General features: G+C 39.6%; 2 protein-coding genes across 8 annotated transcripts; both read left to right on the top strand.

The window, feature by feature from the left end:
• The first annotated feature begins 446 nt into the window (after positions 1 to 446).
• On the top strand, positions 447 to 5,231 carry LOC100305158 (COMM domain containing 3). 2 transcript variants are annotated; one of them, XM_021562209.3, is made up of 8 exons: positions 447 to 625; positions 1,315 to 1,426; positions 1,759 to 1,822; positions 1,941 to 1,975; positions 3,316 to 3,376; positions 3,488 to 3,544; positions 3,617 to 3,694; positions 4,932 to 5,231. In XM_021562209.3, the coding sequence occupies exons 1-8, from the start codon at positions 487 to 489 to the stop codon at positions 4,989 to 4,991; spliced, it is 606 nt and encodes a 201-aa protein (XP_021417884.1). In that variant the 5' UTR covers positions 447 to 486; the 3' UTR covers positions 4,992 to 5,231.
• A 28-nt stretch (positions 5,232 to 5,259) lies between these two features.
• LOC110489603 (polycomb complex protein BMI-1-A) lies at positions 5,260 to 15,068 on the top strand. 6 transcript variants are annotated; one of them, XM_090199265.1, is made up of 11 exons: positions 6,120 to 6,476; positions 10,428 to 10,558; positions 10,872 to 10,968; positions 11,070 to 11,111; positions 11,208 to 11,263; positions 11,494 to 11,544; positions 11,909 to 12,017; positions 12,282 to 12,327; positions 12,636 to 12,734; positions 12,988 to 13,068; positions 13,565 to 15,068. In XM_090199265.1, the coding sequence occupies exons 6-11, from the start codon at positions 11,499 to 11,501 to the stop codon at positions 13,892 to 13,894; spliced, it is 711 nt and encodes a 236-aa protein (XP_090055391.1). In that variant the 5' UTR covers positions 6,120 to 6,476; positions 10,428 to 10,558; positions 10,872 to 10,968; positions 11,070 to 11,111; positions 11,208 to 11,263; positions 11,494 to 11,498; the 3' UTR covers positions 13,895 to 15,068. The 6 variants fall into 6 exon arrangements, with proteins under 6 accessions (XP_090055390.1, XP_021418014.1, XP_090055391.1 ...); XM_090199266.1 differs by lacking the exon at positions 6,120 to 6,476 and adding an exon at positions 9,295 to 9,699; XM_090199264.1 differs by lacking the exons at positions 6,120 to 6,476; positions 11,070 to 11,111 and adding an exon at positions 5,260 to 5,500.
• The last annotated feature ends 16 nt before the right edge of the window (positions 15,069 to 15,084 follow it).

Below are 15,084 nucleotides of genomic sequence, written 5' to 3'. Positions count from 1 at the left end.
AAGCCTAGGACTAAAGTAAACCCAGGACTAAAGTAAGTCTATGACTAAAGTAAGCCTAGGACTAAAGTAAGCCTAGGACTAAAGTAAGCCTGGGACTAACGTAAACATAAGATGACTTAGTTAGGTTACCCTCCAACTTCTTCTGAGTGCAATGACGTCACGACTATCAGTTTACCACCTCGAAAAGACCTTTGGAAATGGGGCAACAAAAGATGTAGTGCTCTGTCCTGTAGCCTCACATGCTCAATCATGATTTAGACCTACTTGAGAATAAACTATGCCAATATATTTTTCCTGAATGAAAGATAGGACTACTGTAGCCTAAATTAAACGTAAATACGCGATACATTGTGAAACTATAGATGTTTTCACTTCTGTACAAGCAGTGAATGAACGCCGTGTGACTGTCTTATTTTATCCGTTCTGCATGCAGTGTCAGCTGATCTCGTCACGTGATCCGGTGTCGTGGGTCATTCCTCTCTCAAAATGGAGTTGTCTGAGTCCGTGCAGAAAGGGCTGCAGTCTCTAGCAGACGCGACGTTTTTCGACATGAAAACCTTCTCAGTGTTCATAGAAGTGGCTTTTCGCAGTTTGCTATCAGCCCATGCAGATCGTAGTGTTCTCGGTAAGACCGCTCTGCCTTCCCTTTTTCGTGTCGCGGTTTGTTTCTGCTGCTTCCAGAGCTTCCGGTTTATTCCCAGGTTGATTTGAAGGCTAGCATCATCAGTTTGAAAGCTAGCTTTATCAGAAAATCTCAATCTTGGAATGTACGATACAGTGTAACACCCATCGATCTGAAACGTATCAAATGTAACAGTGTTCGTATCCTTCATGTTTTAATTGGTAGCGTAATCGGATACTTTGTAGCTAGTTATGGCCAGGAAATGTGACAATAGGCCTACTGATAAGGCTAGTGAGGGTGCAGGCTTGGCTACCGTTCTAAAATGATGATTTTAGGAAGCAATCTGGAACCAAAAACTTGCAAATGGCATTGCTCCCAATTACGACATTTTATATTTTTATGAAGTTGTATGTTTCTAGTTATAGCCGAAAAGAGTGAATTAATTGGGCTATATAATTTATTGTGTGTGTGTGCTTGTGTGTGTGTCCCCGCGCGCGCACGCTACAGAATGTTGCATGTTGTTAATTTGCATGACCAATTTATCCGTTTTAGTTAAGTTTAGGTTACTGGAACTGGAGAATATACACTCTAAAGATGATTAGGCTCACTATAAAACGATACAACAGTTCACAGAGAGATTAGGATACAGTTATTATAGATGTGATGTATAACTGGTTTTTCTCTGATCATAGATCAGCCTGAATTTAAACGTCTTGACCAGAAGTTGCTGAAACATTGTCATACTGCTGCCACGACCTGCATACTGGAGGGGGTCAAACAAAATGCTGACAAATCCACTATAAGGTAACGCTTGGTCTGTCCTGTTATATTATTGCAAATGGAGGTGGACCTCTCTGAAGTTGGTGAATAATTAATCTTGACGGTCCCCCAGAGCCTGGGGACAATGTTGGAGGAGAATAGACCTAGACCATATTTTACTGTCCACACAATGTTGAGGGCTTGCCTTTGGCTTGATAAGATGATGCATGACAAAATGTGGAGCACTCTGCCATCGAGATTATTCCACTTCACCCGCCTACAAATCAAATCAGCTGGTCTTGATCAGGAAAAAGACAGCGTGAGTTCATTATGATTACTGTATTGATAAAAAATGGGAGCTGATTTTGTCATTGCAGTGCGTGCCTGGAGGATGTTGGTTTTGATGCGGAGAGAACAGAAGTTTTCTACACTACGTACCAGGTGATAACTAACTTATTATGTTAATAGCATGTCACCTTCTCATTGCAACGAAGTTCATTTGAAATCCATTCCAGATATCAACCCCCAAACTGTCTTTTTTTTTTTATGTGTTCTCCAGAAATGTAGAAGTGATCTGGAAACTCTATTGTCAAGGTGAGATTATGTCTGTATTTCCTCTAGGCCAATTTGTAATGCCATAACAATTGATGACTGGAAATATTGTGGCTGAAGCTTTGAGTGGACAAATCTACTTGATTTAAAAATAAAATCCTATATTGTCTGTTTGTACAAAAATACTTCTGGGTCACCACAGTACAGATATGTTTGTTCACTGTGGGCCCACATTCTAACACATCTCAGCAATGCAGACACAGTCGTATAGAAAATACTTTATCAGAGTTTGATTTGTGTTCTGTTTCTTATATGGCTCATGACATGACATCACTTTAGTGACATGACATCACTTTAGTGATGATGCAGTTTACACTTCATTAACACCCCTGTAGAAATTTACAAATGGTATTGATCTCTTCCATTGACATTTTCCAGTAATATTATATATTTTGCCCAGTACAAATTCCCATCCCCATTGAAACATCATGTACAGTCTAAAATAGAGGAGTGGACATTAAAACCATATAGAGGTTTTCATTGGATACAAATGTGTTTGTTTAATGTTTGAGTCATAAGTTTTGGGGTTTATTTCAAATGTATTGAACAGTTACATTTAGACACTGACATCAGAAAATATATATTCTTCATTTTCATAAACCCAGATGAGTAAACTGAATAAGCTTGAAAATCGTTGCAATTAATGTGATTATTTTACACAATTTTTAGCTCAATTAAAATTTACAAGTTTATAGCTTCTGAGCTGTCAGCACATTGACCATATCCTTCAATATTTTTATGCTTCACTTTCCTAGAGAGCAGCAAACTAGGCTATGGAACTAGCCTAAATTAGTTCACATTTATTTGTGACTTATATTTTCACATGATGCATGATCTCTTGATCGTTTAAGATTGTTGAATTGCCATGCAAATGTGACATGACATTTTGGTTCAAACAAATACTTTGAATCTGTTTATTTTCCTTGGAGAAAGTGCAGTTATTTTACGAGGGGCGTTTGTTTGTAGCGCATTGATATACGCTGCTTTTACGCTGTAATTAATCAAAACGAGTGGCCCCTTTGTCTTCATCCTGACAAACAAACTTCAGAAATCTGAAAACTGTTTCTCTGGGCCTGTTCCCCATAGGGCTCCAGCAGTGATAAGACGTTTTTGATTTTTACACGTAATATCACTAACGCTTGGAATGACTCTGGTTTAAATAAACAAAAATATTTTTCATGTAATAAGGCTACCGTTGAACAGCCTATAGATACATCTCTATTCATGGGATCATGAATGCATGCTCATTTGCCTTGTGAATATAATATTTTAATATTATATGTATCGGGTAGCCTAATTCAGTATTTTGGTTATCGTTTTAGTTTAGGGAGATGCCCACCTCATATCAATGACGTGTCCTGGCGCCTGGAGTACTGTATCAAGGTATTGGTTGGTGATAAACGGCAATACGATCAGATAATTATGGTTTCTAAATCATATAGAGCTATATATGCATATATATATTGGATACAAATGTGTTTGTTTCCATGACAGAACGGGCATGTGCATAAGGTCAACGAGCCGTCCTATCTGATTTCATTAAACGTTGAGGTATGTTCCTTTCCAGAACCCAATGATCTAAAACTGTTTGGTATTTAAACGTGTCATCATAACCTATGTTAGCCTATACTTTTACAGAATGCCAACAACGGAGGATCGTCAGAAGATCTACATTTTAGCTGCACGATGGAGCAACTTCAGGTAGCTAATGTGTTGTTGCAGCCTATATGGAATGTGGGTCGATCCATTAGTTGGTTAAGGTCATTTCACAGAAAGGATGTGATAGTGTTTGACATACAATTCTGAATGTGCTATTGAGTTGAATAGACAACACTGTATTTTCCAATTCAGCATTCGGCTCCTTTACAGATCTGTAGGCCTATATCATGAGCGTTTAGGTCCACGTGAATGAGCACAAAGACAATCACACGGAGAAAAAAAAAACGTTTCGTTTGCAGCCTGCAATTCAAATGATTATTACACTTTTTATTGAATAAGATGTCTTTCAACAATGTGTATCTAGATGGGTGTATATCTAGTAGATTTAGCAGAGATGTAAATCTTATCCTACAAAATAGCTGTATTTTAGTCCATGTGCAGTAATTTCAATATTGTTCTGGAGACGGTTCGATCCATCGGGTTTGACCTTTTTTTCCCCCTCCAATTTATTCTAAATATGCATCTATTTAACAGAAAAACAATGGTGATTTCAATTCACATTTTTAAGTAATATCTCAAATTGTCGGTTGCCAAATCATCCATTTTCTGTGTGGATATTGATGGAAAGACTCCGCGGTTCAGCTTTTTTGACAGGGCATGCAGTAGTCTCAGGATTTAAAAGTTTAGCCTAAAAACTTATTCTTATCCTAAAACAAAAAGTCTCAATTGCGGCATGTTCTTTAAACTTTTGCTTAATTGAGTTCGATGTAAGCCACATCCCTTATATTTTCAATGTCTTCACTGCGACCTGAGGTTGTCTGCTTCAACATCTCATGCTTTGGCTTCTTCACTACATTTTAACCATGTAGCTAAAGCTTCTATCCTTCTATCCAGTTAATTGCATTGAAACAGCCCCATAATGTATTTTGAAGAGTTTACTTTGTGCCAAGAGATAGGGAGTTTGTTAATGTGTTCGGAACACTGTTTTGACCCTTTTGGGTGAGGTGAACCTGAACGGTTGCATTCCTTTTTAGTTGAGGAACATTGTTATAATAAAAAATTCCGTTATGAATTTAAAAGGAATCGACTCCCATCCTGCCAGGTTTTAGCAGAACATTTCTTGGTAATCTGATGGATTACATGGAATGACTGAGGCAAGGTTATCATTTATATTCAACATAGTTTCTGCAGTCAGCGAGGGAAACCATTAAATGGTTTGTGATTCAAACTCTCCCTCATTCACTGTTTTGTAGAGGACTGACTGTGACTTTGTTTTCAGGATTTGGTGGGAAAGATGAAAGACGCTGCCAAGAGTCTCGAGAAGGCTACGCAGTTGTAAACTTGCGTTGTGCTCGAAGCGCCCTGCAAGAACTGTGGAATCCGGTTTCTCACGTGACCCCTCTTCTCATCTGCTCCACTCTTCTCTCTTCTCAAAGCAATGAAATTCAGCGATTTCAAGCGGTGTTGATATTATTTGTGTCCGCATTGTATTTTATACTAATTTCTTTCGTAAGTATATATACTGTTGGTTGTCCGTTCTGCAAAGATGTATTGTTATCAATAAATACGTTCAATGAAATGCATGTTTTTTTTCTGGGAACTTGCAGGCTGAAGAGGAGAGGAGCCAAATTATATTAAAGTAGGTTATATAGTCCAAGGCACATCCTTCATATCATCTCTAGATATGTAGTCTATGTAGAGAACACTTTCTGCCTGATATGAGCTTGTAGGTATTTTGGAAAGAGACTTTGCCAAAGGAGGATTTGTGCCACATGACGACGAGAGCTGAAGGGGACAGGTATTTGTATCAAACAAATAATCCAAATTGGAGAGAACCTCGTGTCAATGGTGAGGATGTCATTACATATCTAGTTTATAAACTGGTGTCAATGCACTGTGGCAGTCATAATGGCTGGCCAAAGGGAACTGCATAGTCTACAGTTTATGGTTCATAGCCTCGTCCTATAGCCGAGCTATTGTAGCCTACAATACTTAATATTCTTAAACATTGGAAGATGCCCCTCTTTTCAGGTCGATCCTAAATTAGTACGCTATGGGGTCATCGGTTATGGAATATAAACACCGTAGCTAAAGATTTCCATCGGGTATGGTATGTTGGCAAAGGTATCCAAAGCATTTATGACAAAGACGCATTTTGCCAAGCTCATTCTTTTGGAAATAGACATGGGGGAGGCACAGAATAAAAACGGGAGTTGGAAAAACGCACGCTGGCTATTGTTTAGAAAACATCGGCGCTGTATGTTGTCGCTTTAAGTGCCACTAAAACGTTCAAAGCAAATGACCCAATCAGTCAACATGATGGGCTTTGGATAACCTAGATATTATTTGTGTCATTTTCCAAAGCATCATGAATTGGCGAGCCTTCCGAATACACCGACACAAATTTCCAGGCCACCCTTAAGGAATCATAGCACGTGACCAGAGCGGGGCGGTCGAACTACAAGCCATTTTGGGGACGGTGTCAGTTTCTACGGAGCCACACTGCTGCATTTTTCAAAGAGACGATTTTGGAGGCAAAGTAATCAGGACCGCAAACACACCATTCGGAACGCACAGCCAAAAGTCTGAAATCTTCGACAACGGAGGACACTTTACGCACCTAAAGTGCACAGCAGGAGAAAAATACGAATTTTACGCATCTGAAATGAGCCCGGGGTTGCCTTGCACTCTCCGCAATTGACAGCGTCTGCAGCTCGTTCGTTTCAAGATGGCGGCTGAGCTCGAATTAATTTACTGCTGATCGCCTCCTAACTTTCATTGTCTCTCCGTCTCCAGTCTCGCAGATCGCCAGCCGAGTCTCTAGGTATGTATTATTCGATATATATTCTTACCAACGGACGAATAACGAGTGTGTTTTCGGCGTTTAATTGTGTTTTTCTACGGGTTTAAATGGGGTTCCAGGAGGTGGTGGATGTGGGGCTTTGACGGTGTCTCGCGCACACGGACGTGGAGCTCTGTCCTGGCACTGCTTTTTAAATTTGGTTCCCTTCACGCGTACGTCTTGGTTTTGTGTTCAATAAACCAGCGCACCACATGACGTAGTATTTCATGTAATGATCTGTTATGCGTGTCCACGGAGAGTGTTTCTGTGACATTTGTTAGATTTCCACAAAGTCGGTGATCTCAATCGAACGGGACGGAGATGGGTGAGGTGCTTACGGCAGCACACGGTTCAATGGTTCTCCTGGTTGGTTTGGTTCCATATACTGTCCCCATTTTATAGAAATATGATCCTTTGGATGTTGGGGACAGATCAGTGTGGTTGCATTACGCCCACGTCGCCAATTGTTGTTTTTATTAACTTAACTTCCCCCTTGGTGAACGGGTACTCAGTAGCCTATATCGGTGGAGGGTAAACAATTTCAATTATTAATGAAAATATCGTCACCAACAGTTGTAAAATATGGATTTGAACGTACACACGCAAGCTGAGTGCATAACGATGTTGACGCACATGAATCATGCATGAAACCAATTTTAGGATTTTTCTTACGTTGGCTACAAAAGTCCATTGATTGATTGAGTACAAGGGTCTTGTCAAGTAGCTTACCATCTTGAAATGATCTGTAAAATTCAGATAGGCCTATTTACTATTGAGTTTTACCATCCGTAGCCTCCTTGATGTTGTATTGGTCCTTCATCAGCCAACATGAGTTTAGCGGATGGTTGTTTTTTCCTCTGTTGAAACCAACACTCTGGACGCTTAATGTTAACTCACAGTAGAGCATAACATGTTTTATAAAGTGGGAACGTGCATAACAAATGAACCCTGCAAAGATCAGACATGTCAGACTAAGAACGTTTTACACAGTGCTAGAACATTCTCTTGCTGGATTGGTTTGATACACTATGTGTTTGCATGGATCGATGGCGTCTGCTACGTGTATGCCTTGCTTCGTAATAACATAGTTATGATCAGGTTATCAACCTGCACATGCTGAGTGGGAGATTATCTGTCATGTGGAAAGGTGCTGTTTGGTACTGAATATATATATCCTAACGTTGTTTGACAGTTGACAACCTACCAATAGAGGATTTATGTGGGAGTGAGGTTGTCAACGTCGGCGCTTGTATACTGTTGTTGTGGCTTGATTTATGTTGATACAATGTTTCTGTTTGTGACACTTGTTGAAGTACAACTTTGACGCCCAGGCAAAAAAAATGAGATTTCAAAGTTGACTTATTGATCAATTCTATAAAGTGAGGCCTCGTCTTTCCCATAGCGAAATTAATATCCGAAAATGGTGACGCAAATCCAGCTGCTGATGAATATAGATTAGGGTTCCATCCAAAAAATGTCGAGAATGGTGCAGGATATTATATATAGACCAAAACAGTCAGCACTCGAGGACGAGGAGATAGGTGCTATACTGTATTATCTGTATTCATATTGTATTACCAGAGAAGAAATAGTGTATATTGTGTTTAGATTATACATGGTTGATGCTCCACTTTTCCTTAATTATTTTGGGGGGAGACAAAAACCTGCCTGTCCTACATACCATTTTCCGCCATTCATTTTATACCTAGAGAGAAATCCAGAGTTGCGCCATGCAACACACAGTTCATGCATGACCCAATGTGCTAGAGTACAGTACGCTAGAATGCAATTGGGATCCAATCTTATCAACATTGTTATTGATAATACCGCTGTTTTATGAGTCTCAACTAAAATGTATCTGGAAATACATTTTAGGATACGTTTTCCTCTAGTGCTTTATTGATGTTTTAGAGTTGTGTCCTGGGTAATATATACATGTTGTTCCATAGTGATGCTTGCAGAGGAAGTTACAATAGGCATGTTACTGCGTGGCAGCATTTACTTTACAAAGGCTCTGCTATGACCAGTGCCAGTTGTGCAAACATCAGCTAGTTAATCGATTGATGGCGTAACAGGCTGTTTGCGTTGCACACGATGCGTGACAGCCACTGTGATGGCAATGCGGGATCCTTCACTGCGTTTCATTCAAATATATGTTTTTAATGACAGGAAGAGCTGGGGTATTCCACACCAGTGGAGTCCATATCGGTATTTTTATTCATCTATTTTTCTCAATCTATTTGACATAAGTTGCATCCTTATAAAATGACGAGCCCGGTAGTTTTTTTTTCACCATACACGCAGAATCGTTCCAATTTATATAGCGCGAGCGTGCTGTTACGCATGACCAGCAGTGCCCATGTGACTATGTTTCTTGTTTGTTCGTGAGTTTTATTCCTTGTGCCAGGAAGCCAAAAGCTTCTGCCACACAGAATCAGTCCATTTCCCCCATGTTTTGACTGAAGGCTCAGACGGACGCAGACCCATAGTCGTTGGCACCGCAGTTACCATGTTGCAGAAAAAAAGCTAGTAGCCTATTAACGCCCCCCAAAAATGTCTACAAAAAATATTGTGGAACTTATTTAAAAAATGTCCCTCCCTCCAGACAGTGTTTTCGAAACCTTTTCCTACACTACATTGTTGTTACCTGCTGGCTTTTTGAATATGGCCGTTATATGGCACTTAATTCGTGATCCATGTTGTGTTGGCTGATCAGTGGCGAGGTTTCTCTGGGGCTTCAACTTCATACGGGCAGAGAAAATACTTGGTCAATGTAATCTTAAGGTCGAGCCATGTTGTTATTGCACTGTGCCGCGCGCCCAGGCAGACTGCAGGATGCACACGGAAACGGCACAAGCAACGGAAAATATGTTTATCCAAACTAATGCGTAAGGCATGGGGATACGATTGGCTACCAGGAATTAGGAACCGAATGAAACTTGCGTCGGTGTGGAAATTGTTCCCGGTTGTCGGGAATCGCGCTAATATATTCTAGCGAGGCGTTCTTTACAAAATGGCAGCCATGGTGTGGGGACTGACTGTACTCGCTTCGCGAGGGAAGGACTGATATTTATTTTCATAGCCTATTATTCGTCGTCACATTAGCATCAACGCGAGCGGTGATCGGTCTCCGAGCGAAGCAAGTCACTCGGTATTGGTCACTGGCAAGATGCCAAGTAGTGCAACCTAAGTTGCCATAGAAACGGTAAGAATTTCCATGTGTGGTTACACCTGACACGGAGTGAATTACGGTCTGCCGCATCCTCAAAGGTTAAAGGATTCATTGAAGAATATCGTATTCAATATTGCAACTGGCCTGAATGATGTTGTCCATTATCATCGGGTTCCAATAGGCTAATAGAACGTTAGAACCCCTGTGCTTTGGCTCTTCTATACGGAATCGTTAGAATAGACGAGCTGGTGTAGGTTGGCTACGTGAGTCTGTCTATACAGCATTTCTTCGTGTGTAGGATTAAATGAGATCCGTTTAACGAGGACCGCCGTTCTCCCATATCTATCTATAGAGGAGCGCTGGGATGTACAGTATATATATGAACAATCCCAATGAAAGGATGGATTTATGATAACGCAGTGCCCTCAACAAATCCACACGGATTGACTCCCACCAATTGCTACCTATCAATCAAGCTCTAGGTCAGCGTCTCAAAAACGCCCAACCTCTTCCCAGTTTATTATAGGCTACTATTAGCATAACGTATGGTGTTTTTCTACCAGTAGAACAACAAAACATCCTTCCAAATGGTTTAATGAACGACCGCTTGATCAAGCTGTGAAAGAACTGCAGACCCGATCGATAGTCATTTATTGTTGCCGTCTGTTAAAAAAAAAAAAGTATCCTCAATTTATAAAATGTTTATTATAGATATAGGATACCCGTTCCTGTTAGATTGTGACTCTTCCTCTCCCTCGCAGGTCTCTTCCTTCCATGACGATGCATCGAACGACCAGAATTAAGATAACTGAGCTGAACCCCCACCTCATGTGTGTGCTGTGCGGTGGATACTTTATCGATGCCACCACAATTATAGAATGTCTTCATTCATGTGAGTGACACAGGCTGAATACAGACACGGGAATTGGACCAGTCATGAAATGATGGTTGTAAATTCACACTATAGTATTTATATTTCACTCTTACTTTCATCTTCTCATGAATGCATTGGTCAGATTCACTAGATGTAACAAAGTACAAATATAAAAATAAAAAAAAAGTGTGTGGCAATGAACAACTCTTCAATCTGAGATCCTAAGTGTCAGTTGCATTATTCATACCATATTTGAACTGTAGTGTGTTAGTGTAACAGAGTGTTATCCACTGATAAATGAATCCATCTGTTTTTTAAACTTGTGTTTCAGTCTGCAAGATGTGCATTGTACGCTATCTGGAGACCAGCAAGTATTGTCCCATCTGTGATGTGCCAGTACACAAAACCAAACCTCTGCTCAATATAAGGTAATGCATCACTTTGTTTCCTGGGAAAAACATTTTTATATTTAGCCGTACATTGTTTTGTCACATTTCTGCTGTTTGTTGCTATTATCCACCCAATGCAGTTAGATGTCATCAAAAGGATTGGTCTATTTCCATTAACTTTGGTAGGCTACTTTCTCGACATCTTTCAATTTATTAAAACCTCATAGCATGCAATGAGTTCTGGGTCAATATGACTGAGTATGAAAACTCTCTTCAAGGTCTGACAAAACCCTACAAGACATTGTCTACAAGCTGGTCCCTGGTCTCTTCAAAAGTAAGCGAAATCCCTCATATCAGTGATGGCATTGTCTTGTTCTCAGTGATGTCATCTGTATGTCCTGAATGGTTGATTATCCTGTTTAAAATGGGAGCTGCTGTCTCCCATGGAAAATAGATTGAAAAGCCATCTACAGACACATGCTGAAATGGGTGCTATTTGTTTTGTGTTTTTAATCCCTGTTCAAATAAACATTTGTGACATAGTTTTTTTCCCTCTTCTATTAGATGAGATGAAGAGAAGGAGAGACTTTTACGCTGCACACCCTTCTGTAGATGGTGAGTCTATTGGAAAGGTCAGCCAGGGTGCAAGTCCACTGGAGTTGTACCAAGTTAATTAATGTGTGTGTGTATGTATGTGTATATATATATATATATATATATATATATATATATGTATGTATGTATGTATGTGTTATTCTCATGAAGTAGTTTTATTTCTAACCAAAACGGTTGGATAGGCTGTATTTATTTCCTGCTCCAGTAAGATTGTCTTGATTTTCGCCTCAAACTTCAATATATTATTAGCTGATTGTGACTAGGATTTCTGAGATCTCACTTTCACGGTTTTCAGTTTCGGAGGAAACTCTTGCAACTTGTTGATTTTGTGTGTGTGTGTGTGTGTGTGTGTGTGTGTGTGTAGCAACGACAAGGTCTAATGAGGATCGAGGGGAGGTGGCTGACGAGGACAAGAGAATCATCACAGACGATGAAATCATCAGCCTCTCCATTGAGTTCTTCGACAACAATAAGTACGTCAACAACATGTCTCTTACAGCCAGGCTTTTTGGAAATCATCCGATATACTTGAAAATGTCTAGGTGAATACTTATGGTTATTATAGTTCAGTGTGCTAAACTGATTAGCTCAGTTGTGTTAGTGTGTCTATTATTTAGTGTACATGAACGACTTCCTTTCTAGAATACTTTTTTTTTAAAGTTACATTTCTGACCATGAAGATCTTGAGGTCATTATCAAGATGTTTTCTAACACAAGTGTGACATTGTTTTTCTCAGGGCTAAAAAGACAGGCGTGGCTGAGGACAAACAGTCTAAAGAACAGGTAGGCTGCCTACTGCTGAAGCTCAGGAGCGTTCCTCTGTCAGATAGTTCTGGATAGTTCTGACACTCTGTTGTTGCACAGAGCCTATTGATTGGTTTCTGATATAGAGTTGTTCTTAAATCTGGGCCTTTAAAGAACTTGTCTTCAAATCCAACTGCATGTCTCATGTCTATTTTCTATGATGGAACTGGACATTATTAATACTTTAAAGTAGAAAAAAATATATAGTGTGTGGTGAAGTCTCCCTCAAATCCAATTGTCTTTAGAAACTATCTACATTCTCAGGAATTCTGTGTGTCCTTCTCCAGGTCAATAATAAGAGGTATCTGCAGTGTCCTGCAGCCATGACCATCATGCACCTGAGAAAGTTCCTCCGCAGTAAGATGGACATTCCTTGTACCTATCAGGTAAAGATTTATCAATTTTATTTTTTAATTTGTTTGGCTTTTTAAAATAACAGCCATATCTCTTGCATCACTTTTTTTGAATTTTTTAAAATGTATTTTTATTTTTATAAATAAGATGAATTTAGAAACATTAGTACAAATCACTGCAAGATGATTTGAAGATATATTATATCGGAGGACAATGGAAGTTGAATAGAAAAAAAATACTACTTAGCCTATTTAATAAAATAATTGTGTAATTTCTACAATATAGGTTGAAGTGATGTATGAAGATGAACCCCTGAAAGATTACTACACATTAATGGACGTAGCCTACATTTACACCTGGAGAAGGGTAAGAAACATAACATTAAAGGGGACATTTATAAAAACAGTTGAAAAAGGTTTTGACTTTGAGCATAAAGTTATTTACAATTTAACAATGGAAATTGTGAACTCCCAGGCAAGGAAGTTATGCCCCCCCCCCCCCCCCCCCCCCACACACACACACAGTCCAGTGGGGACATTTATTATTTAAGAGGTGTATTGAATTCAAATTTCAAAAGATTTCTTTGCTGTTTGTATTTAAAGGCTATGTACATGTTTTACCAAGCTGGATGATTTTGTTTTTAGTAAATAATTATGTAGACAAATTGTTATTTCAACATTTTTCTCTGTGATATTTACACGGCCTATAGGTCTACTGTGGAGTGTGGAATGCATGGAAGTTCACTATTCAAAGTTCAAAATATTTATTTCCCATGAAAGGAAACATTTGAGAATTGCATGATCGCCCTGCAAGCATTAATTTTCGAGCCAGATGAGGTCTAAATATTACAAATGTTTTTCAGAATGGCCCTTTGCCGTTGAAGTACCGCGTCAGACCGAGCTGTAAGAAGCTGAAGATGAGTCATCCGCAGCAGGAGGGCCAGAACAGCACTGGTCGGTCCGCTGAGAGCGACTCTGCCAGCGACAAAGCCTGCAGCCCTGCCGGCGTCCCCTCCACCTCTTCCTTGCCCAGCCCTGGTACCCCGGTGCAGTCCCCACACTTACCCCACATCTCCAAACCCGTCAACGGCGCCTCCGCCTCGGCCCCTGCCCCTACCAGACCATTCCCCTTCGGAAACAAACCGCGGAAGGCCTCGCTGAATGGTTCTTCTTTGTCCTCGGGACTGGCCTGAAAACTGGGCCAACAGCCAATGCCAGACCGCTCTGCTAATATCTTCATGCCAATGTCGTTCCATTGTTGTAGACGCTCTCTTTTTGTTATCGTTGTTATAAATATATGATATATGTTTAATGTAGTGGAGGTGAAGCATTTCTATAGGAACATAGCAGGGTGGGACATTAAAGGAAAAATCTACTCTAACAATATTTGTGTATTTTTTTTCCATTAGTACAGTTGATTCAGTTCAAAAATATTTTGCATGTTTGCAGTCAAGTTTTCAAGATAGGATGTTCAAGAAGCGAATTGTCACTTGCCACATCAACATCATGATGATGATGTGACATTTTGCTTCTTGAAAATCCTATCTAGAACTTGACTACTGACATGCTAAATAATCTGAGATTGTATTAACAGTGGAATAGTGATGACAAAAATACAATTTTTTTGTTTTTGTGGATTTTTCCTTTAAGTTAGTAAAAGGGATGTTGGCCACCGTGAAAATGTTAGACTGGTGGTGAATGGCAAATTAAGGTCCCCCAAAAGCTGCTTTTATTCGACAGATGTGACTGAAGATGGCCTTTTATATTATTTTCTTTCAAGTTTTTTATTTTTTCAAATCAGAATGTGTGTTGATCCTATTTGAAGTGTGTATTTCGACATGGCGATGAAACCTTGTAGGCTTTACTAATATTGGAAATGGTTGCCTCTACATTGTTCTTTCGAATTGGCTTTTGGAAAGCATTTCACAAAGAAATATTAATCTATACAATGTGTAAACAACTATTGTAGTGTTAGGCCCACAATTTTAGGGGAAAACATACGAAATATCTACGTAAATGTAGCCTGCAATGCTTTTATTAGGCTATACTCAAAATTGGAATCGAATTGCTTATAGCCTCAAACACCCTGAAGCCTTGCAGTCATCAAGCAGTTCAGAAAGTCAACACACACACACACACACACATATGTATATAGCGAAATATATGCATATTTAATCAGCGATTGTCAAATACTTTGACCTGAACAGCCCCCCCCCCCCCCCCCCCCTCCCTTCATTTCATGCTCGATGACAAATGTTTTGATGTCTCCGGTGTTCTTTGTATCTATCGCTCGATTATATGGACAACTATTGTATTGTTACTGTTGCACAGCATAAAAACATCTGAATAAATCATTTTACACTTAAAGACGCTGGGCTGTTTT

The sequence above is a fragment of the Oncorhynchus mykiss genome, chromosome 15 (genome assembly GCF_057628025.1).
Source record: "Oncorhynchus mykiss isolate SJ-2025 chromosome 15, ASM5762802v1, whole genome shotgun sequence".
In the NCBI taxonomy this organism is placed as follows: Eukaryota; Metazoa; Chordata; class Actinopteri; order Salmoniformes; family Salmonidae; genus Oncorhynchus; species Oncorhynchus mykiss.
Note: the sequence above shows the minus strand (reverse complement) of the source record. Positions and strands in the feature narration are given on the sequence as shown.

Bases quoted from the DNA above. Each gene is read 5' to 3' on its own strand.
- LOC100305158 (XM_021562209.3), top strand. From the start codon at position 487: ATGGAGTTGTCTGAGTCCGTGCAGAAAGGGCTGCAGTCTCTAGCAGAC. The intron at 626-1,314 runs GTAAGACCGCTC...CTCTGATCATAG, and splicing joins TGCAGATCGTAGTGTTCTCG to ATCAGCCTGAATTTAAACGT. The intron at 3,545-3,616 runs GTATGTTCCTTT...AACCTATGTTAG, and splicing joins TGATTTCATTAAACGTTGAG to CCTATACTTTTACAGAATGC.
- LOC110489603 (XM_090199267.1), top strand. From the start codon at position 9,330: ATGCACACGGAAACGGCACAAGCAACGGAAAATATGTTTATCCAAACT. The intron at 9,383-10,427 runs GTAAGGCATGGG...TCTCCCTCGCAG, and splicing joins ATGTTTATCCAAACTAATGC to GTCTCTTCCTTCCATGACGA. The intron at 10,559-10,871 runs GTGAGTGACACA...CTTGTGTTTCAG, and splicing joins TATAGAATGTCTTCATTCAT to TCTGCAAGATGTGCATTGTA.